The sequence below is a fragment of the Epargyreus clarus genome, unplaced genomic scaffold, assembly GCF_041222505.1.
Source record: "Epargyreus clarus isolate Ecla_fem2 unplaced genomic scaffold, WU_Ecla_fem_2.2 ptg000005l, whole genome shotgun sequence".
Classification (NCBI taxonomy): domain Eukaryota; kingdom Metazoa; phylum Arthropoda; class Insecta; order Lepidoptera; family Hesperiidae; genus Epargyreus; species Epargyreus clarus.
In genome coordinates, this window is record NW_027332213.1 from 7,015,139 (window position 1) to 7,041,330 (window position 26,192).

General features: G+C 32.8%; 1 protein-coding gene across 5 annotated transcripts in view; it reads right to left on the minus strand.

Moving 5' to 3' along the window:
- how (protein held out wings) overlaps positions 1–26,192 on the minus strand; it is a 90,470-nt gene that overhangs the window by 38,863 nt on the left and 25,415 nt on the right. For all 5 annotated transcript variants that reach the window (XM_073093951.1, XM_073093953.1, XM_073093952.1 and 2 more), the window contains exon 2: positions 6,556–6,689. In XM_073093951.1, the coding sequence (XP_072950052.1) occupies positions 6,556–6,689 (134 nt within the window). The remainder of the gene's footprint in view (positions 1–6,555; positions 6,690–26,192) is intronic.

Below are 26,192 nucleotides of genomic sequence, written 5' to 3' on the forward strand. Positions count from 1 at the left end.
TATTCCAAAATATTATTTTTAACAGTGGAATCGCCGTAGTTTTGCCAAGAAGTGTCCAACCGTGTGTTACAGTTAAAAAAAAAAAACATTTTTTTGCTGAAAACGAACGTAAATAAATTACTTAAGATTTAAAAAACAGAATGCACGTAAAATGAATAATGTTGTCATTTTTCACGTCTGAGCTGCATCCTTTCCCTTCAATATTTTAACGTTAGTAAAAAGAGAAACATTTGAATGGTCCAATTTTATTTGTCTTTCTCAAAATAGAATTTCGTAATATAATTATCACACCGCAGGACAGTGACAAACAACATAGTGATATCACTTATATGAATGATGAAGAAAAGTATGGTAGGTACAACTGACACGTCTGACAATATTTGCAAAGTAAATTTAAAGTAAAAATTGGTGAAAGTACCTTGATATGTAAAATTTAAGAATCTAAAAAATGCAATATCTATAAAAAAGTATCTTAAAAATATTGATATTTAATTATTCTTAAAATAGTACGACCTCCTGTGTACGAGCCAAAACTGAAACAGTAATGAGTGATATATAAACTTAGGTATTCCTGTAGTCAGACACGTATCTAACATATCTTCATAGATTCGCTCGTCATCATAAATTGTAATGTTATAGGTCCATAACGTGAGCTTTATACATCTCCGCTGCAATTGTTGATATTTTATGTCCGTGTCTATGCATTTTTTGTCACCCTTCTAAGGACAGCGTATCGTATTTCTTTGGCGCTATACACATACTTAGAAACTTGTCTCAACATCAAGTAACGAGTACGACAAGTGATACTATAGCGATGAATCTTTTACGTTCACATAATTATACCTTAGAATATATCAAGATTAAATTACCTGCGGTAATATCCTTTCAATAATATTTGTTCTTTTTAGACCGACATTTAAGACCGCTAATTTGCTTATCGAAGATTTATATCTTCTGGAGTAGAGGAGTAGACCGACGTTTATTAAGTAGTGCGGAGAGGAAAGTTGCATCAAACTTTTTTCATTACTTTGTATTTTTCATTAACATTGGGTATTTACAATTCAAAACGATTACCTACTATAGATTTTTTTACAATAAAAGAGTAGCAAACGAGTATGCAGTCCACCTGATGGTAAGTGGCTACTGCCGCCGATGGACATCTGTAATCAACCCCAGATAGGATTAGATATTCCTACCTGAGATCGGCCAGAGATGCGCTGCTACCCCTGAGGACTAAGCTCCCCCGCCCTAACGCCTCGGAAAAGTCTGTCTCCCTTACCACATTCTTCAAACCGGAACCTGTGTTCCGGTTTGAAGAATGTTAAGCAGCACAGTCACAGCAGTGTTAAGCGCTGCTGTGCAGCGCTTAACACTGCTGTTATTAGGTAGAAATAGGTGTGGCGGTGGTGCCTCCGGAGTCGAACCACAAAGGGTTCTACCACATTCCTTATTGTTAACTTCATCGCTTCTATCATAAATATCTATTTAAGGAAAAATATTCCTTCTACCAAAAAAAAAGCTGATCCTCGCTTGTCGTTTATCCATTTCCTATCGTATAAGTCGGTAAACTATCTACGATGATCAGCAAAAAGTCGCAATAACGGAACATACCAATAAGGTAGGATTTAATAACGTGTTGATCGTAAAAGGCGACGTTGGTTCTGCCATCGAGATTGAATGATGCGATGTCGATATTCTAATGTCATTTGATATTCAAAGAAAATGTTGATAGATACTTTTGATAAACACCGACTAATAAAGAATTAGTGTAAACATAAGAATGCACGTACCATGGGAATAGGTGATTACATCTTTCAATTAGTGGAGAGTGTCAGTTAAAACAGAATTAGGTTTGTTGATGATGATGCTTTGCAATTTTTGAGAAGCTCATACTACAAGCTGGGAATCTTTGCAAGAAGACTCACTACTTGTCAATCTATAACATTGATAGATAATGTTTAAATGGTAGAATAATATAACAATGTAATAATCTTAGAGGTACTTTCAACAACTTTATAGTAGGTAAATGGGCACTTAGTACAAACTTCGCATCGAATTACATGTTTGTGGATAACATAGGATGACACAAGATTTTACCGAAATAGCAGTGACGAAAGACTCTTGTGAAGCTGATGAGATTATTTCTTACACTTGTGGTCATAATTTTATTACGTATTGTTTAGATAGATAATATAACGTCTATCATATCTCAGAAAAACCATTTGGAAGTACAGATATGTTTTGCAGATCATTTACTTCAACGTAAAATTATATGCATCAGACATTATTGTGCTGTTTACGTCGTGATGCGATCTACCTCCTTAGAAGTTATATAATGCTAATACATTCAAATTTACTATTAAATGCAGTATAAAATAGGTGCATAATAAATTAAATATTATGAGGCTCGTAAGCTAATCGATATGCGCGTTCCAACACTAAGCTGGAGAAACCAGTGAGACCAGTCCACGGGCAAGCTTTAACTCTCCACCGAGTTAGTACTGTTAGTAGCTATGATAGAACTTATGCATTTCAAAATAATAAGCCATATCCTGTGATTGTTATGTCGTAGACCTGCTGTTAGCTTATGACTTTGCTCAGGAAACAAAATTTAAATGAAGAGAATATTGACAAGCAGACCAGAAGACATATTTTTCTAATTAAAATCTTATAGCATCTTCAGATTTTGGTGTTGTAAATTTTGGCGGACTTTATATTAAATTGAAATTGCGGAAATATAAGTTTCCAGAAATAAAATAAAGTAAACTTTTCCAAAAGAATGCGATAAGTGAATGACTTAACTATTGTTAATACAGAAGATGGACAAAGAGACACAACACCCAAGTAAAATAGAGACAAAATCCTAAGCATTGAACATGAATCATGATGAATATCTGTACTGCTCTCCAGAATTAATTTACTATCCAGACATCTGTGGTGCTCTTTGGCATGACTATAAATTATAGGAAACAGATAATCCCCACGTGACGCAAAGAGCACAAACAAGTTCCCAAGACAAAATTGAAAATGACCTACATACGACTGATCTTAAAGCGCCTCGTAAAATTCAAATTATTCCTAATTTATGTGTTTTGCTGAGACTTGATTAGGACACAGGAATATCTTAGCATAATGATTACTTAGCAGCTTACAAATGGTTAGATTGCGACCAAAGCTTTCAATTCAAGTTATACTTCGAATGTAATACTTTAATTTTTAATTTAAGTAGGTACATACTTGAAATATTCTCTGAAAATAAAATTACATCAATTTTTTCAAAGATAATAGGTAATTGGTATATATACAATCATAGTAGAAGAACACTCTTATGAACAAGGATTAGAACATAACAGAATACAAAATAATCATAAACACACCTTTTTTCAAACACAATACAGAATGTGATAGGCAGACAAGTTTTGTAATAATTCTATAAAAATATGTGATATTTACGGAATGTGTAGATCAATCTTCAATAATGTTAGTAAGTAACTACTTCTATCAAGTAGTGAATTAAATAAAGAAAAATGTGAAAATAATTTAATTTTTAAATGTTTAATATAATATTTTGGTGAACAATCTTTAAATACAAAAGTACATTTGAAATGGGCGACCAACCGCACTTAGGGTCTTCTTACAAAATATACCATTACCATACAGTAAGTTTAACTAAATATCAAAACAAACGTGCGTACGAAAGCTGTAACGAGAATTTTAAAGTCGGTACTGCAAAACATTCGTAGATTAGTCACGGTTACAGCGAGGCCCGAACCATTGTTCCGACAATGTGTTCGCATACGAATCGCATTCAGTTCTATTTGTAGTATACTGCCGTTTACTTTACAACCAGGTTTTTGCGAGCGATTAAATAGCCAAAATAAATAACTGCCACTGTACACGCATTCCGTTGAAGTTTGTAATGATGATTTTTGAGAACAAGACTGTTTTGAAATATTGAGTGCTGTTGTTCTCCTCCACTTTTCATCTTTGATGAGTATAAGCAAAATATAAAAACAGTCGAAGTTTAATTAATATTAAGCCAACTAATCCAATTCACGTTTAAGTAAACTAGCACACAAATAAAATATATGACTGAAATAGTTTATGGCATAGGACTCATTTTTGATTTTATATGTAATACCTATCCTGCTAATGGTTCTCAGAATCAGTGACTCCATCGTTAGGGAATATTTCCATTATGATTTCACGTGGCTGATGTCTTGGAACGGCTCTTTTGATCGACAATCAATATCGTTCAATGTTCAATTCATCTTAAGATTTACGTTCGTATTGTTGGATTCTTGACAATTATCCGGATGATCAGCTAGAGTGAAATCTGGTCTCCCAATCGAATATTAATAAGGCTAACAAGACTTAGAACGGACCATAAATAAATATAGTAAGAAGTGGACGTGAAAATATCATAACTATTAAAAACTAATAGAGTGCTATTAGTACTTGTTGCAAGAAATCGCTATTAAAATGTCAGTACTTTATTTGACGCACGATATAGCCTAAGGCAACAAGCTTTATTGAACAGTTTGAAATTTAACTAATTCGTTTCAAAACGTAATTTATATATTAGCTTAGTCACAAAAATATGTAGGAATGGAGATAAACAACCAAGACGATGCCACAAAGCCTTTCTTACATCGATATACTAGTATAAAATGTCATTGCTTTCTTACCAATTATTCCGTACATGTAACAGACTCCACTAAACCATATACGCAACGGAATACTATTTATCATTCCATTAGAGCGGTTGATAGATGAATAAAGTATGAGCAAGCCTATCCGCGTAAAAAATGTTTTACTCATAGAATCTTGAAACGTCAGTCCTTGTAAGGAAGGTTTGACGCCTGGACGCGTGGATGGCGCCAACAATCGATCACTAACTAACCTTAGCTCAGACGCAACACGCGACATAAATGTGGATTCACTTCATTTGTCATTAACTCAGGGACGGTTTTTCCTTTTTCCATTCCTATTGGAAGTAAAAAGTTCCGAGAAATTTATGACTAGACACTGCCTTTCATCTTAACTTGATGTTCACGACTCACACTATATCGTAAAGAGATCGTATCGAAGTTGGTATTCAAAGGACGCTTTAAATTTTTATTTTAGCTTTTAAATAAATTATTACAAACATTCAATTTAGGTCAGTTACGTTATTTTATTTTATTTATTAAGGACATATCAATATGAGATTATTAAACTCTATAATTTATCCTGTATATCTTATGTAACCTTGCCGAATATTATTCGTATAGGATTGTCAGCCATTCCTTCTAAGGCAAGCTGGGCTGGACGCATGACTGGCGCCAACAATCGATCACTAACTGGGAGCGGGGACATGTGACCTCTCACAGTAACTGACGTTCATTGCAAGTATGCATCTTGGATAGCTTTATGCCGAGAATATTGAGCACTGACTACTGCTATCTTTGAAAGCAGTGGATACGTGATGAGCTCTGAATCATCATATATGCATCTATTGTAAAATTGTAGCTTACTATGAGGAGTATAATAGACTTTAAAGAAGATCAATATGCTTATAACTTATTATAATCGTTTTCATACAGGTAACATGTTAGAGCTTTGCAAATATTTATTTAGACAAATTGCAAGTGGAACAGAATTTCATCGGCGTCAATCAAAGCGAAGCGAACGATGTACCTTCAGGCAACAGTTTAATATTATTCATCCAGGTCAATGAACTGTTAGCCCAAATAAGTATTGAACGTATTCATTCGCGAATGAGCCTGGAACCGTTTGTTACAATGAATGGGTACTAATGGTATACTATACTATTGAGATTCGTGCGAGCTTCAACCGTTCGAGCTCACACGAGATCGCCCTGACATAAGTCACCAAATGTAGTAAGCTGACAACCTTGTCTTTCTATTTATATAGCTCGCTTGTTCTATTCCCCTTGCAGTAACTTAAGGCTTATGACACTTATCTCAATCTACGATATAATCAACCATGTGTACACTTTTAAAATGGTATGATATTATAATATTTTTAATTTCGTACATAATATGTTTAATAACTCATATTAGCATTAATATTTGCAGAGAAATAACTACAGAATGTTATCTAAACAGAAAATATAGAAAAACACTACAAAGCGATAAGTATTAAAATATCAGATTTATAAAGTCTAATGTCCTCTATTAATTTATTATGTTCTTAAGCGATAAAATTTAATTATACTTTCTCCGTTTGTGAATTTGCGTCGAATGCGTGACTTAAAACATTTAAACCTTTTTGTTGCCAATAACATTCTCAGAAATTATGATATAATCTTCCGGAACTTTTTCACCATTCTCTTCTCGAAATATATCTATTTCTCGATATATATCTATGTGTGGTAAGAATCGCTTAATACATGCAGTAGTATATATAAACTTCTGCATCTATTAAGCGATTCTTTCAATGTTAATATTGTTTCGTATGTACAATTTGTATATACAATACATATTATTCAGATTTTTCACAATTTATTCTTGCGAGTTATAGTTTAATAAAATTTACTTTACTATTACTTACATCTGGATGTTCTTTGACTGGCACGTATACTTTTTCTGTGAGTGTAGTGACAATGCCTTCTGGCTCTGGTAGCACTAGTGGTTCTTTCTTGACTCCATTTATTTGGAATAAACTCGCCCGCACTTTTGCTATTTCTGCAATAAAAGAAAGATGACTGTTAGTTGCGTCTTAAATGTGAGATAGTAAATCTTAAATATATTACGTGACAGAATATTGGTGACGTTAAATTTAGACATCCGCCCAAACGTTTACTTCGGCATCTAAAAGCTAATGTTCTGTTAAAAATTTATATTTACGAGACCATATTACAGCTTCTGGAAAACTAAATCAAATAATGACATGCATCCATAAACTTTATGTTGTCGAAAATAACATTTCAAGAACGTGCTGTCCATAGTTTCATATAATTTTGATACCTATGAAATATTGGGGACAGCTGAGAAATACAAGAATGTAGCAATGACATCATTGAAATGATACAACGTTATTGATGAATTATAAGCTGCACCTCTAATGATACGGTACTGTCATACCGCCGCCCCGCTGACCGCACTGATGTCATAAGTTTATATTATACTCACTATTAACAATCAAATTCTTTTACCGATACAAAACAAACTTGATCGTTGATTTCCTAACTATGTTAATGAAAATTTATTTTTAAATAGCATATGTACAACATTCATCAATCTACGCGGCACTTGGTACACTTATATTTCTGACTTCACATTGATTGAGTCATAAAAATATTAAATTCGTTTAGAATATTTCTCACTCATTTTTATTTTAAGTATCTCAGTAATTTCCTACACATTTTCCCCATGTGTGTAAAGACGAAAAATAAACATGGGGTTTCGTTTTATCTCTCTTATCCAGATAAGGAGCCGGATGAGTCACGGCTAATTTCCGGGGCATACAACAAGGCAACCATCTGTTTTTGCAATATCATTATGCATTAAAAGTATGTCAGTCCACATAAGAGCATGAAACTCTTCTGCCGCATATGTGAAGTATCACGTCCTTGTTGTAATAAAGTATTTCTCATGACTAACTGTATTTCGATTGTCGACTATCTGTTTTTCATATAGGCTTACAGTAAGTTCTTCAAATGTAAATTTAATTTGCGAAATCCTCATTATATATGAATTAAATTATACGAATATGAATATACATGACCAATATTACACAATAAGCTAGCAAAAACAATTTCTAGATTGATTAAATCAATATTTTGTGACTAATAAGCCATAAATCAATTTTACTAGCCACTTAACATCATTATCGTTGTCAGGTTCCACAAGCCTAGCAACATACATACTATCAGAGATTGGCTTATTTAATATTGGTGATATCTGCAATATTCACTTAATTAATTACCCTTTATCTCACCATGCCATACACAAAGTGTAATTGTTTCAGAGAAAATTGAATATAAAGTATTACGAGTCCAATATAATAGTCGTCGATTTCTTAACTACTTAGGCTCTCAAGCGCCGCTCACTGATACGTCCGGCAGTCCATACGGAGTCCAGGCGACAATACAGAGGAGCTTTCACGCCATATACGGGGGGTAGTGAGTAAACAAGCAATTAAACCGCCTGGAGACTCGTGTGATCGCCGATGGATTATGCATTTAATTGCCACCTTCGGTTCCGATGGCAGAATGCGTTTAAAAAGTGAAGCCTGTTGTATTTAAATGGCGTACGTCGTTTAAAATTATCTCATGTACTTTTAGACACATACTCTTGGATATTTGTTGTAATTGTTGTGTTCTTTTATAGTTTCGAGGAGTCATCGACTATCTGTATATATAAAATCATCAGATTATATTATAATTCTAATGTATCTGTTTTCTCTGCATATGTGGCAACATTCCACTTCGTCATTAATCAATTAGCTTGTAAGTCGACAAATGGTAAAAACAAGGTCGAATAAAGAGCAACAGTTAAAAAAATCCTTCAAGAATCTGTCACAGTCAACTTTGACGACTGTCGAAACACTTGTAGCGGACACAAGAACAATACAACAGCCTTTGTGCCACGACCACGAATGAGACATTGGTACAAAAACAAAAGGCAATATAATGGAGGTTCTGTTTTGACATACCTGATCTTGAGGTTGTCCATCCGTCACTCTACATCCATAGACTATGATTAATGTATTCTCTTTTGAAGTAAGTCGGTATACTTTCAAATGTCATACATGTTAAATAATCAAAACCCCATATTTATTTCGTAGAACCATAATTTGACATACATGAAATTCTTTTGGTTTTTATTAATTTGTATTATGTGTGTGTAACCATCAAGTTATGATTTAATCTATCAAACACGTTACAACAAGTTTCGTTTCCATAATGAGTCACTTATCTTATTATGTTTTGTAGCATCACATCATTTGTGGTAGTAAACCCGAACTGAAATCAACGGGGAATATAACTGATAGAAATACTTGCTTCATGTATAGTTAGCAGTATATTAAAAATAATTGTAGTCACCAGTCACGTTTAACTGGAATTACATTAACCGCAATATGAGTCTATCCATACAAGCAATTTTAACCTTATTCGTGTTTTCTTTTAAGTCAGTGCGACTGTATTACTTGACGATAACATTGAAAACCGGACACCAGATATCGATACGCCTGTAATATAATATTTAGATGACATTAACGAAGGATTAGTATTCCTTCATGCTTCTATAGTTACTAGAGTATTAAGAGAATGCGAAGAACATTATTTCTTATTACACGTTATTTCTGGACCACCAACAAAGCAAAGTAATAAAATAGTTAACGTCAGAATAGGAGGTTAACTACAATATAAAATTTTCATTGTTCTGTCCATTTTCCATTTAATCCATTCAATAAGCTTGCCTGCACAAAAGAGGTCTGAGAATAATGCAAATACAGAAAATATGAGACGCAAAATCAGCTTATAATTTTAATACCAATATATGAAATATATGAACCATGAGTTCAACACCCAATTGAATTATTATACAATAGGTAAAATCAAACAAGTGTTAAATTTTGAGACAAAACATGTTTTCTTTGAAATTTAAGCTATAAATAAAGTCCAGTTCAAAGGTATAATGATAATATTGTCACGCGGAATTACGGGCTCATGTTACGTGATCAGATTTTTATTTCGAACCACGTATCTCTGTCGCCCACACTTGGTTTTAAGGTATGATTAGAAAATCACCGCAGCCCTTTTATTTGTGTGATTATTTAAATCGAGTATTAAAGCACGTTTACTATTACTTTGAAGCTATAAAAGTGTTATAAAATTTTATCATTGTAGATCTACGAACGCTTGTTCATGTAATCAAAACAACAATAAACTCAGTCTCAGAATCACTTTCAGTTTTAGCCTCGGTCTACAGAAAATTTAATTAGATACATTCATTTCCAACGATTGCAACCTATGTTTAGCGTTTCATCGAACAGCGGAAATACTGACGCTGTGTATAAAATAAAACTTGCAGAAGATATAAGATGAGTCTAGACGAATAAATTATTTAATGAAACATTAATTACTCAATTTGACACAATTACAATAAAAGTTAACAAGATGCATTAGTTCTTCAAAAGAGCGTTAATGTTTCGTCGGAATTCTAATTGATTATAAATAACCTTCTAAATTTTAATGTGTAGGAAGTAAACGTAAAACATTTGAATTCAATTAGAAACATACAAGACGCATCACTTTGTTTCATGTTCTAATGCTATTGTAGGCTCGAGTAATGGAGTTAATTTCTTTCCCGACAATATAAATGAGGGTACAAATTAAGACAATGAGGATTCAGGTCGGATTTTCTCACGTTGAGCGTCGAAGCGTGAACGCCCCGCTACGGTCAGTTTGCGTGCAGACTTACGTCGATGAACCACCGTGACTTCGATCACGCAAGCGATCATTCCAACATATTAGAATGTGGGGTCTCGTACGAGCAATTAAAACGAAGATGGTCTTACACCAACTATTAATATGGCAAAGTGAATTTGGCTCCAAGGAAAACCACTGTACTTCGATCGCAAACAGCTAATCAAAGAAATACTGTAAATAGCGATGTTCATTAAAGTTATCTCTTATATCTTAGGTTTAAGAGTATAGTAAAATTATTTTGACATTATGATCTTTCAAGTTCATAAGCAGAACTTTATAGTTTCCACAGATTAGATTATGGTTTCCACTTCTTAAACTAAGTAACAGAAAATAAATTTATCAACGTTTAGTTCCATTTAAATCAAACAGTAATTTTGAATAACCTGTGGCAAAAAGCCGAAACAAGTTGATATTAAGATATAAAAGAAATTTATTAATGAAAACGTGGATCCAGATGCAGCAGAATAAAAGTTGTAACCTTGATATATAATATTTTTATTTAATAATTGTCGCGTACAAAATGCTTTGATTTTTTGTTTATAGTTAGTAGTATAGTTTCAAATACCCATATAGTACAGGAAACATAATGAAGGGACGTGGGTGCCGTTTGCAGATAAACTTTTCAAAATTTCGCAACTATCGTCAAGTTTACTGATACTTCCATAAAACTTAACAACTTAAAACATTATACTCATGCAATTACAACAGCGAAACAAGAGTCGGTATTTTAACAACGTGGTTAGTGGAAATACTTGGCAAATCCAAATACAGCAGGCAAAGATTGATAGCATGAAGCCATGTTCGTACATCTAAAAGGTGCGCCAAAGCAACGGGCGTTTAGATATACAGATTCCAGTCTGGATTACGAAATATTTTTTTAACTTAAGTTATTAAAAAAAAGACTGAAAATAATATCGAAGAAGACACCATACCTTTCTGTTATATCATCATATATTTATGAATAGTACCTATAGTCATTTGTGAGTTTCCTTAATTGAATTGATTTATTAAAACTTAGTGGCCTTGATAACTGGATCAAAACAATGCTAGACTTAAGAAACTAATTAAGTTTATGTAACAATGGGAAACAAAAAGCGTGCGTATCCGCTTTTATCTATACAAAGTCATACGATTTGGATTTTTTCTAGAAGACAGGTCATTTGTTAAAGACAAGTCTTGACAAATAAAATCAATTGAAACATCTGCGTTCATATGAACAATTATCATATGAACGCAGATGTTCGGTAACGTAATTTTAATTAAAACTAAATGTTATGTTTTTAAACTCTTCAAAAGAGTTAAGCTGGAAGAAGTTGTGCAATCAGTTATTCAACAAAAACATTATTGACGTAATTTGATTTGTGATTCATTAAAAGTGCAACTTGCATCAATTTAAGCATCGGATCGTAAATCTTGATGAATGATGAAACGGATACTACATTATTCGCGGAAGGCAAATAGAAACCATCCTGAATGTAAATAACTCAAATATAATGCGACAACGTCAACAATCAAAGACAATTACGAAAGAAGATCTTTAAACTAAGCTCTTTGATCTAAGATCTTTAAGCTTTTACAACTCTGCTACGACTAGTTATAAGTACAAAAACATTCATCAACAATTTCTTACCCAACTATGAATGGCGTTTAAAATCATTCTGCTGTTATATAAACGTTTTACTACAAATTTGCTGCTTAACTAATGTTGTTATTAGCCCATTTCAACATGTCATTTCAATAGAACGGTCACTTTCAGTAAATACAGAAGACTTCCTGACTTTCGTGTCAAGTACCGACTTGTTTTATATGAATTATGCATAAGTGACTCTTGTTCGTTAGGAAGTAAAACTATTTGATTTAACACAGACATTTAATTTTATATATTTGCGATTATTAAAACGGAATCTCTTATGATGATTGAGATAGCGATCTGCGACATACGAATAATTAAAAGTCTGACATGAAATTCATAATTGTTATCAACTCTTTGGCCAGTCATTTTCCGCCAAGAACTGACCAGCGTGAAAAGCCATTTTTTACGTTAGCCAGTTTTTCGCGACAAATATAAGTTATAATTAATTTTTTACATGCACATCATTTAAAAATCATAAATGAATGTCGAGATTTCCGACACTTAGAGTGAAATTTTGACCAATTAACTAGCCTTATACTTGTGATCATAATGAACAAGTAAGTACTTTCGTGAGTGAACAAGTGAGTACATTAGTTATAAAAAATCCACTAGTTTATCATTTAGAAGAAGGTATAAAATACTTAACATGAAGAACTCCTTAGCAAAATATCGGTATAGCATGGACTGTCCTGTTTGTGTAGACAAGATTCAATTATGGAGTACAAGAGTGTATTATAAAAGACGCAATTAGCAGTATTCAAGACAAATGTCACATTGATTCCTATTCTAGACTATTATTCATTACCGCGTGTGGGACGAACGACATTGATTCTTCTCAGAAGGGTGAGGAAACATTCAGTGACTCATTTTGAATGAACGTACGTTGCAAAACACGACTCCATTCAGATTGAGAGGTTATGCAAAACGATGTAATTTGCACAGTATTTAAAGCACACATCAGAAGCATAACGGACATCGAATATTGTGAAACAATCTTTAAACGGAGTTGTGAGGTCGACTTTTATGTTACATCAGTAAAGCCATATCAATAAAGAGAACAATATATGAGACTAAGTCATAAGGACTGCCATAAAATAATAATTAAAAACTATAAATGCAATCAATCGAAATCTTGTCCCAATTTATGATGACAGTTCATCAAAAATTAATCATCTTTATCTCACACAATTTGATTTGATTCATAATGTTGCTATTTCTGTAATAAAATATTGTTTCCATTAAGACCCTAAGTAAATTTCACTTGTAACAAGAAACACTCGAAAAGGAAACCAGTGAGAAAGGTCAGGTTCCTCTTACAATTGTGATTGAGATGGGTTTATCTGGATAATTTGATCTGTGTGGTCAAAGGGCCACCCTATTAAGGTGTCAGGGTATCGGTGATATTGAGCAAGATATCCGAATAGACAATGTTATTTGGCGTTATAAGTATACATATCCTATTGCTGGGTATGGATTTCTCTCTACATTTTCTCCACAAAACGTATTAAGTTCTCGGTAAACTTTATAATGGCATGTTGTGGACATCTTACGTTTACAGAAAGCCGACAACGAGTAGTAAGTAACTGCATCGTCAGAAAGTAACATTACATTATACTCAACTGTAATTGTGCTTTACTAAGTATGGAACAAGAGTAATATATTTATAGGTGAATTTCTGATTCTTTTTTTGTAATTTTAAATAAACACTTTTAGTTCATGTAAGTGTAAACTCTAAAGTCATTAATAATTGTAGTCTTCAACAAAAAATATTTTTCTCAACAGAAACTTATAATATTTTTGTAAGTAACAAGTTAATCCGAAAGAACACATACTACACAATAAATAATTCTATATTTAGGATTTCTTAAATTATGGTTTTACTCATTCGAATAGAATTATAACAACCAAAATGTATAACTTTGTACAAATGATGTTTTTAAAAGATGAATAGTATATCTTGTAACAATGAGATATTAAAATAAGCATCTAATTAAATTCTAGAGGTACTAGCAAAGTTAAATTAGGTATTGTTAAACAAGTTTCTAATTAGTACGTAGACATGTTCATTTGGGTTAATGAATCAAGGTATAATCTGTGAACAAAAACCTTCCAGAAGTTCGAAAGAATTTGAAATTGACCCTGCGTACATAAGGAAATTTTTTTGGTCTTTGTATTAAAATATAATAAAACATCACCTATGATCTCGTCTCAACGTTTGCAGGAGTAATATATACTTTACACAGTAAGTAACGCCATCTGTTGCCGAAGATTGAATCTTGAACAGTTGGACTTAACTTTAACGTTGATAATAATTTGGCTCTTGAAGCTATTACTAAGAAAAGGAGTAAGAATTTCGTAATTTATATGGGGTTTAAAAATATTTAATGCATGCAAAAATGTCGGGGACCTCTTTTATCTAATAATTGGAGCATATATCTTTCTTTATTTTTGTACAAATCAATGCATATGTCCATTATTATTAAACGGCAGAATGTAACATTAAATAAAAGTTAACAGTATTTCACGCTTAAACAGCAAACGGCAAACAATACGAACGTAAATATTTTATCGGAACGGATGAACATATTGAGCGTATCCATATTAGCTAGACTTAGATTTACGACGTTTTCGTGAGAATTTACGCATGTTTGCTTTTAAGACCCGTTCTAATGTTCCAGAGTGAATAATAACAATTCTGAGAACAAAACAATAGAATAATCTTTGGAAATCCTTGTCAATATCGCGGGAAAGAGATGAAGGGAATCAAGTGATTGGAGAAATAATGAACCTATATCACATTAACATAACTAGAAAGTCTTCAAATTTCCTAGGTCGTACAGTCGACATGTGGTTTTTTTCGTCGTTTTAAAAAAAAATCCTCACTGTCATAGAATTTTCATCGCGCCAAATATTTCATAGCGTATCATCGTGAATGGAGCATGTCTGTAAAGCATTAAATGCGTGTGTATGCTCACGAGGAACTAAATGTGTCGAATTCGAAGCCGATGCCGGCCGGACCAATGAGCGGGCGCTACGGCCCGTGTAGAATGCAGGCCACGTTCTATACTATTTATTCTCTGAACACTGTCCGCGGTTGACGGTTCTTTTATTATAGCTATAAAATCATTGGAGTAAACCGGCGATTTTAGATTTAGCTGATTTATCGCCTAATATTTATTTTTCACGGTTTACTTGAGACGTAAATATAGGCTACGCGAATCGAATGTTGTTGTGTTGCGAAGTCGGTATGTCGTTACTGTGGACATTAACGTATTAATATTATATTTAAGTTAACTACTCGTATAAACAGACTTCACACACTGTGATGTTTTCTTCGTAACTTTTATGGACCTACGCCTGTTTGCTGGATAATAGAGAGTTTATAGCGTCCGGTGTAAGAATGGGATTAGAAAACGTCGCAAATTGATGTCAGTTCTATTTTTAAAGCGACAAGAATCTAAAAACATGTTTATGAATGTTTTAGAACTTACTTTAACACTAACAATGTTGATGTTCTGTTAACTTTAGAACAAACAAAGACTATCATTTTAAGAGAGAGTTTTGTTCAGTTTATACCAAAAGTCATTGACACGTAACCTATGTTTACAGACACAACAGAAACTGCAGGATCTAACTACAGAGAAACCACTTAAAATCACATAAACGATGTATGTACGTACGTTGAGCGTTATCTCAGCAAAACGAATATTAATTATAATATGTTATTCATAGGATATTTGCATTAGATGTTATTTTTAGGCACTTAAACAATTAAAAATACATTTGTATAATTAATCACATTTACCCGTTTTAACAATAGGTTACCGGTATTATAATAATTATTTAATATGAATTCCGCGATATACCGTCCTTCATATTTTGCTAAGAAAGGCTTTATATTATGGGCACTTATTAAATAATCTAATTCTCAGAAATGATTTGAATACGAAGTATAATTTCGGAAATGCACCGACGTGACTTTACAATGATTAATGTAGATTTCTAATAGCAGTTAGCAGTTACTTTTACAGGATTCTGTACACAAAAATTCCAAATAAAAACATCTCAAATAAAAATACAGTAATCTTTTAAAAATTTAAGTTCTTGGCCTTTCTAGGATACAATAGATTAAAAATGTTTTAGCGTATGCTAGGTACTGTATTTTTACAGATTACAAACACTAAGTTGATATTTTTCCTTATTTACTCTTTTAGAAATTCGTAGATAACACAATCGTGGTAATTCCAAACAGGGCAAAATAAGAAAATCATAAAAGTAAACATCGAAATAATAATAGTATCGTCATTCGTCACGTGTATTATTAAATTCGGAAAATCTTTAATTTTATTTTATAATATTACCTATATTTGAAATTTAATGATAAGTTTTGGAGTGTTCATTATGATCAAAAATCACTAGGACACTGACAATCATAAAACACGACAGCATTTCAATATCCTATCTATTAAGCCTAATTACTCAGAATAATGCTCCCAGCAGCAAACGGTGAACAGGGCGGTACTTGGCACTCCCAAAGACAATCAAATGCCTGTCAGTACCATTAATAATGATTCCTCATATTTGAAGCAACGCCTCTTGCGACACATGTCAGTTTGCTCATGACGAGTGCATAATAATGAAGTATTAGGGGATGCCTCTCACTCATATTCGTCTAATCGGTCTAGACAGCGTCTACAGTCCTTGCTTTCGAACGACGAACCACGCAATCGGTTTGCTGCTTGATGCAGTTATGTCAACTGTACAAAATTGTATCCCAACTGCACTTTAACATAGGTATTTACAAATTGATTACAATTGACATTTACAATGATGTTCATATATATGATCAGCCCAACATAAAACTGTAATCCAATCTAATTTGAAATTAGTGTTAAAACTTGGTTGAATATCGTATGTTTCAAAAATGGACTGGCGTTGAACTATTAAATCTAATTCTCTTTCTACGTAAAGCTGCGCTACGTTAGGGCAATGTACACCGATTTCTGTTAAATAAATGAGGGGAGACCCTAATTTATGCGAAGATAGCCCAGATGTTTATCATCAAGATCCGCCTACGCTGACGTTCAACAATACTTGAAGAAGTCGATGTGTCAAGCGTTCTAATAGGCCGCAAAGAGCGATTCTTATGGCCATCTGGTACACTTTTCCGGTTTAGATTACTTGCTATCATGTCTTCATGTACCTTTACAAGATCATTTACTTTTTATACTCTAACCTTAAGTAGTAACAGTCCAGCGGTTTGAATTCCAGGCACGGATGTCTGATGTTACAAAGTTATGGGCGTCTTAGGAATTAATTGTCACTTGCTTTAAGAAAAATATAGTGAGGACACCTAAACGCCTGGGAGTTCTAAAAAAAGTCCGCTAAAAATTTTAAATTTATAATTATTTAGATTAAGTGCTAAATGAAATAAATTGACCGGTATAAAATAATTATCATGGGTTCATAGTTAATAATTGTCGTGTCGATAGATAATTGCTATGTAAACACGTTAGTCGTAAATTATATGTATTCAAAGTAACACGTATAAATGTATTAATACTAATTTATTTGTTTGATAACTGTTTCTAGTAAGCACAGTCTATTAAATTACAATTAATAGTTCAGACTTCAGACGTATTTACTCAATAACAATTAAATTTATTTAATAAAAAGTATTTAAATTACTTAAGCGTTAATATCGTTTAATATTAATTTTATTGCGTACATTAAATTAATTCATATTGTAGTATAATAATAAAATTATTGTTATTTACGTACCTATTATTCGTTTTCAATTAATACATTCTTAGGCTTCTTAGTGATAAACACAATAATAGTTCATATTGCAAACCAAACTTTAAGTACTTTTGAATTAATAAAACCTAAAAGAAGTTTAGACATCTGATCTTACCTCACTACCACTTGTTACGAATGAGAAGGTACCTATTACAATTTTATTGTAATTTAATGATTTATGTGAATTGATTTCGTAATACAAGACGGTTACAATAGAAAGGTCGACCCGAAGCTCATACGATTGACGATCCTCGTTAAGATGTTCATACGATGACATTACATGACCTTAAAGAAAAACGTCGTGAGGTAACTCCTACATACCTAAAAGTTCTTCATAATATCCTGATGCTCTAAAGGCTTCAAACATCAAAATACTATTGAGAATATTAGGTATATTATTGGTAGATACAATCTCCACTTAACCAGCATGTTATACTTTTGCCTAAACTCATTATGACAGCAGACCTGTGTCCAGCATTTGTATATGAAAATTGGTTGATGGTGATGTATCATCTATCATGTCCTCGTATCCGTATTTTCGATTACAATTAAATTATGCATATAAATCACAGCTACGATCAAAGACGTGCCTTTAAAGAATTAAACGTCAATTAAAACAATGAATGTAATGGAAAAAGAGTACCTTTAGTCATTGTTCTCGCAGATGGCAATTCTATCAAAGCTCAAAGGAATCACTTAACAGTGCACGAGTGGAAAATGCTGTCATTGTCTCGATGATTACAATCGCAGATGGTTCCATATGTATCGTATCTACATTTCACTCGTTGCATACTAAATTACCAATACAGTTATAGCAGTAACTCGCGAAAAGTGAACGCAACAAACCAGATACGTAAATAGACCGAAATACTGTTTGAGTATGACATCAGTTGTTTTTGCACTTGCTACCAGGCATTAGTAAAAGATTGTGGCTTCAGTCGTAACACAGCTTAATTCCACAATATTTCATCCGCAGCCACGAAATATGTCGCGGGCGCATTCTATGATTCATAAATTCATTCTGAATTGCTACGGCCCGAGAATTTAATAGAATATTAATCTCTGAAATATTGTCGGGATAATTTCAAATTGCTATCTTAATGTCTCAGATATGACATCAAAAGAGTGAAATTTGCGAGTCTACGATCAACGAACGTAGCGGTCTAAAATAGACATCCCTAAATGCCTGGAGGGTATGCAAATGCGAACTACTTGGCACAGTTTGGCCACAAACGCAACATGGACATAAACACGTACAAATACGCTTATGCGCGCCCAAACCGAAATGAATGTACACGTAAACAGAACAGTAAAATAATAAGCGAAACTAAAGATACCCAGCTAATCGCTTTGTTTTGACGAAAGCTCGGCCAGAAGAAGTGACGACGTGAGCATTTCGTAACGGAAAACTCAAAGTTTAGTTTGCGCTGAAGGTACAATTACTAAAATAACTAAGAATATCCAAGAAACATGTAAGTATGTTTATTCGAAACTAACGCGACGAATTTTATCAACACCTAGTCTGTGAATGAAATAACAAGAAAAATATTGGAACTGTTTCATTACAAACAATACTACAGTAATCTTAAAATATAGAATCTGAATTAATATCAAATCAGGACTTCATATTTATTCTGCAATTCGATTTTCATTGACATAAAACATCATAATTATTGTGCATGATGCAACCAGTCACCACAAATAATTAAGAACCATAGGTACGTTTATCTTTCAAGCCTAGAAGCTATTAAAACTGTGCATAGCGCAAGATATATTAGATTACATGTACCGTTACTAATGGTCAACTTTATTTATTTTGGCAGTAACAAGGGTGTCGGTAAGTATACGATGGATGTTGGACAAGTTCCCGATCGTTATTATAACTCAAGTGGACATATGAGCGGCCATTTTGTACCGCATTAAGAAATAGGTGGCAATCTGTTAATGAAATATTATATTCTAATGTAATTTCATAAAACATTAATACCTAATTGAATGATATAATTAATAAATTAGCTAATAGTGTAATTGTGGAACTTATTTATGAAATTGTTGGTGTTAATATTCGTGCCAGTAAATGATATTTTGCTGAAAATTGTATTTTGCAAATTTCCACGTCTTCAGACATGCGCACAAAGAAATTTGAATTTCACTTTTGTTTTGAACAAAATAATAAGTGATATTTATAAACAATTACAAATATGAAATCAAAAACATTACGAGTAGATATTTCCTTCCATTATACCTACTATAATAAAGAATCACGTAGCATTAATAGCGATGACAAAACTTGATTTACTAGATATCGGTCCCTTGATGTTTTATTGATGTATTGTCTCAGTTAACCTCCTAGTTTTCATAATTATATGCCTGTCATGGGGAGTAAATGTCACAAATGATGCAGTCTGATGTAAACTACGATTATGGGCTGGTAACAAGCTTGGTCGACAACCTATAGATTATTCCTGGAACTTTATCGATGTGCAATCATGTCTCTACTGATATTTAAATATCCCAGTTCTTAGGAAATTTATTTGGGTTCCGACGTCGGAAAATAATTGGTTGCATGGAAGTAACTGGTTCGTAATTACAGTCTTTGAAATTTAATGTCAAATAAGTTCCATCAAGATGTCTTATTAAATTTAAGTAGATAGACGATGATGGGAACTATACTTTGCTTCGATTCATAATGATCTTCGAGAAGTCTGTTATGATATTAAAATGATATATTGGTATTGTGATATAAAACGTACGTCAATTAAAATAGTAGCTGAAGAACATAAAAGCTACCATGTATATCGATTACACAATTATTCCTGAATGGGCCATATTGAACATGTCAAAACGTCAGTTGACGGAACATGTACATAAAGGGTTTATTTTTTCATAATAGCCTAAAAAACGACCTCCCAGTGGGCTTAGTGACCACTAATTGATTATAGAAACATTGTCTAGTCGTTGTAAAGTTCAAAAGTTCCACTATTATATGTCAATCATAACTTTTTGTCATACTCCTCATTGCCACATAAGATTTTATATTAAGCATTAAGGATTTGGTCATGACTAGCGTAGCGAAAAAAATCTATGGTGATGACACAATTTAGGTACTTAAAAAGATATAAAGATGTAAATTTTAAGGGGATAAGTCTATACATATACACGTTGTAAAACATATCAATGCAAATTGGTAGACTTCACATATATTTGAGATTTTTCTAAGATTTCTGAGGTATGCAGGTTTCCTCATGATGTTTCTTTCAACGTTAAAGCAAATGATAATTAATTTATAGCTGGATCATTAGATCATTTGAAATCAACTAATAATTTCTTTATATGCAACTCCTTTTCACATCTAACTGATGTTTTGCTGGCTCAGATACAGCTTACAAATAGACTCAACCTAAATATTTACTAATATAAACATAAATTTGTGACGTGATTAGGATCGAGTCACGTATTTATAAATAGCTATGAACGAGTCTGTAAAGTAAGTACAGACCCTCGATAGTACTTTAAAATTCAAACGGTAATTAAAATAGCTCAGGGGTTCGGTATGACCACTTCAATTCGTTCAAATGCCCTCATAGGGCTGCCGAGTCAACATCAAAAGTCGAAAACAGATGTTCAATTAAGAGTCACTGAGAATTGAGTAGGTACAGAGCGGGTGACGAAAAGACCAAAAATTTTCGATGAATCACACTTTCAATAAACTTAGTCACATTAACAACAATAAGTTAGTACTTGAAACAATTAAGAGTAAATATTTAACACACAATAGTTGTATTGTTTGTTTGAACAAACAAAATATTTGAAAAACTATGAATAATTGTACGTCATACTGGCAACATTAATCAGGAAAACTATGAAATCAGTTTTTTCTTACCTAATTCAAATAAAACAAATTAGATAAAAGTTGAGACATTATTATCACTTACAAAGAAGGTTAACACATTATGATTATTTACACATTTTAAACTAATTTTGAACTTTGAATTTTAACACATTTTGAATATACATATAGGTACGTAAAACTCTAATGTACGGCAACCCTATATCATCGATGTAATTGGTTATTTAAGTCGGTAGCCAAGACGAAACAATTTATTTAAAAGGTTGAATCGAGATACAAATGATAGGTTGGGCTAGATGAGAACTTGATTATACACATTTAATGCAGCAAATTAGTCAAATAGGTAATTTCGTTAATTCTTTTAACAATGTGTCTAATGCTTACTTTCTTCGATTTGTTTGTTCTACTTCTATAGTTATCGTCTTATTTATTGCATATGAATTTACTTTTGTGTTATAAAATGTACGGTTGGTTTTGATCACGACTAAAATCCTTGTCAATTCACGATGCATAGCATTTATTTTTCGACATGTACCAACCATATTTGTATAATTGTATATGTAATTTAATTCCGACTATATATCAAACAATTTTGTATTTAAAACTAACCACAGACATTGATACAACCCACATGTTATCAGAATTACGAAACCTTAGTTACTTATAATCACACTTCCTACATAATATCACGAAACAAGTGGTACGCTGCCACCTACATGTACAAGATAATCTCAATATCGAAGGTGAATCAATCGCCCACGTGCAGAAAAACTGCCGTCATCAGCTAACATCTAATGAAGGTAGCCGATTCGCTGGCCTTCTTAGTCAGTACGCCCATAAAGCCAGATATGGCCATTAGTTGAAGTGTAGGAGGCACTTAGAGGAACCCGGCCCCTACCCTTATAAGGTATCACGAAACTTCAGCTTTGTTTGCGGCGTACGACGGAGTCTGTTTAGATACGCTTAGAACACTTAAGAGCGCAATTAAGCAATTTGGTGTCTTAATTTAGAAAGGTCAGGACGAGATACTGAAACCAATTTCATTTTTGGTACTTTAATGGGTAACGCACGTTGAGAGCACAATCGTAAAACTTTGTAATTTATGACTGCCAAGAGATTTTATTTGTCACATATTCCAAGAAAAACTATTTAAGAATAAACTATTCAAGTAATGAAATCTTTATAAATTACTGACTTCATCCATTCTGTAACATTAAATTATATTTTATTATTTTGTGAAACTTGTTGATGCGGTTACAATTAATAGTCAAGGTGTATTGGCGAAGATTTTTAAATTACATTTGACATTGTGGTAGAATTATATGCAGAGAATTATTGTATGCACATTATTCCTTATTATTATGATGCTTCATACAACTTCGCTATACACCGAGGATAAGATAAAGAACAATTATCAACATAGTGATAAATTCTTAACCTTAATAAAATAGATACTGGTTAGTCATACCGTCATATGGTCGAGATGTTTGAATAGTAAATATAGTTATGCAAGAACATAAAAATACAATTTGCAAGACAATGAAAATAATCAGTACCATTTATGAGACCGGTATACATCTGGAGGTAACGGTATGGATGTATGCCGCAAGAGATCATATTTCATAGAACGTATGACCCATTGTATGTATCCCTGTGACAAATTATGACGGCTGAGTACACAAGTCAAGATGACGAATAGCACAAGTCTTATGAAACCTAATTTGCATGGACAATCCTAAGTTCCTACTTGCAATGTTATGTCGAGCAGTACCTAATATGAGTGTAAGTTTTCAAATCTCCAGTTCAATAATCAGTTATTAAAAATAATCCAATATGTATTTGCACTAGGTATATTTTCCTGCTTATGAATGCTTATCGATTCGTGTAAATACCTGTTTATAATAATTTTCTTTTATTATTGGTTTGTTTACTACCCAGTATGCCTTAATAGATCCACTTTTCTAATAAAGTATACTATGCTCTTAACCAAATGCCTGACAGATTATGTCATAACCAGGGATCGTGAAGATAAAAGGATCAGTAATAAATGCAAGGTCGGTGTCACCGTTGTTTATGATGTAGTTAGCTACGAAACTAACATCCATGTTTTTCTTTCCAATTGTTATTTATACAGCTCGTTTGTAGTCAATCTTGTTTGATAAAACAACTACAGTATTGTCAACATAAACTAACTGTAACTCAGCCGCGCCCGTAACGTGACGAGAAAGATTTAATCAGAATTTATTCAAATTTTGCGTTGAGTTCTACGAACATTACGTGCGCGATTTAAAGATAACGATAACTTTTGTTTTCATTGCAATAATAGAAGAATATAGTACATTTTGAATGAGAATTTAGCGATCGCTTTAATTTTAGAACAGCAGATTTTAGTAAGCGATGCAAATTTAAGTACAAGCGGTTAATCATTGACGCTAACGCCAACCGTGCTTCTGAAACATGAGACGTCTGCAACAACTCCGACTGCCGACACACTTAACAGGAGCTATAAACAATCGAATTCCAAAAATAGATTTTATTACCGAAGCAATTGAATTCAATGTCGGTGCAACGGTTACAACAATGCTCCTTATAGACTTGAACAATTTAATTTAGATCCTACCATACTGTGTTAAGGTTAAATGTGCTGCAATGACGGAGATAACAATGAACGCCTATTCTCGCCATTCTCAGGACTTGTGGTTGAATCGTAATAGAAGTAGAACAGTTATTTTATTGTTACGGTTTTGTTTCTTGATTGAATTCTAGAACTATGACCGCAAAGTTATGGCTATTAATACGATAAGTAGGCAACAAATCTTTGATTGCCAAATATATACCACGCATTTAAATTAGGACCAAAGCAATATAATTCATGTAGTTCTTAAATATTTGTCTTGTACCTATTTTCTTTGGTGAGTGTTAAAATAGGAATTGGGTATATTTGTAAATATATGAATCACTGAAACTCACTTAATCCTGATACATGTGATCGGGTTCTACATTTATACTTGCACTCATAGGTAAAATGATTACAAACTTGCACAACAAATATCAAAAGTAGATCTTGTGTAATCCAAATTATTGTACAATGTAGTAAGCACGACAAGAAAAACAACGACAGGAAAGAGAAACATGGTACAAGAACGCATCGTATTAAGAGAACAAAAACGGGAAAAAAATTGTCCCTTTGTCTAGCTTAAGATTGTGTAACCAGTTCTTTTGCAAGAGACAAAGATTGCTTCTACACTTACGTATCTTGCATTTAAATTAATGTCCAACAAGATTTCAAACTCACAAAAAGTTTAATAAATTTAAAATTATGCTACAAGGCGCATGGTACGGTAACAACGGTATACGGGTACAGGGAAAAGATTATCGATTCCGATTGCTAATTTGATACTCGGTTAGTAATTAAAATGAGTATGGACATCTATTTTTGGGGAGAAGTTTACTTGTTCATAAGCGTGCATGTCATTAGCTACACAGTAAATGTCAGTACGTCTATTGATAAAGAATACATATTTTTTATATTATGATGATCTAAAAATGCAAGAGGAATTTGGTCAAACATTAGAATGCAGAAATAAAAAAAACAGGATGAACAATCTTCAAACAACTGACATCGAAAATATTTCAACGTTTCGACTAATGTATGCCGCGAAAAGAAGCGGTAGGAAGTTATATTTCTTAGTCGTTCTCAATCTATTTTAGCTCGGTTTTATCTTCCTCCATTTCATTATACATTCTATGCATTCTGTTGTAGATTAACATGAACAAAATGTAAAAGATTAACAAATTAATTTGTGAGATTATACCGTTTTATTGTATTGTATGTATATCACTATTAATTGTGCAATAGTAATACGTAATATAGTGCACAATTTTAAAACATCATTTTCAGTTAACTCTATCAAAATTATAGCGTCTATATTTCTGTATTCGACACATTTTAGGTCACTTTATTTATGACTATTTTCCTGGAAACGTGACAGACATTGTACATAAACCCAATTCCCAGTAAATTTGTAATTATAATATCTTGGCGGATATTATGAGCGCACACGTCTTGAGTTATAATGAAGTTGACCTAATCATAATTCTAATTGGCCCATAAATCAACTAATGATGAAACAATTTCCGTAACATCGAAATATGCTCTTGCACATCAAAATATATTCGCAATTACCTATATGTGTATTTCTTTAAAATAGTTCCGAAGCCAACTAACATAACATCTCCGGTTGGAGCAAGCGATTTGAAATTTAGCGGACATTCCGTGCAGTACCCAAGGCGTTATGGACATATTTTATGAAATTATGACAAATAGTCTTTAAATGGAATTTACGTATTTGTACAATAAACATTTCATTTAATAGTCGAAGATTGACAAATATTATAATAATTTCCTTATTAAAAGACAGGACGTAATCAATTGTTTTAAACAAACTCTGTTAAGATAAGGATGACAT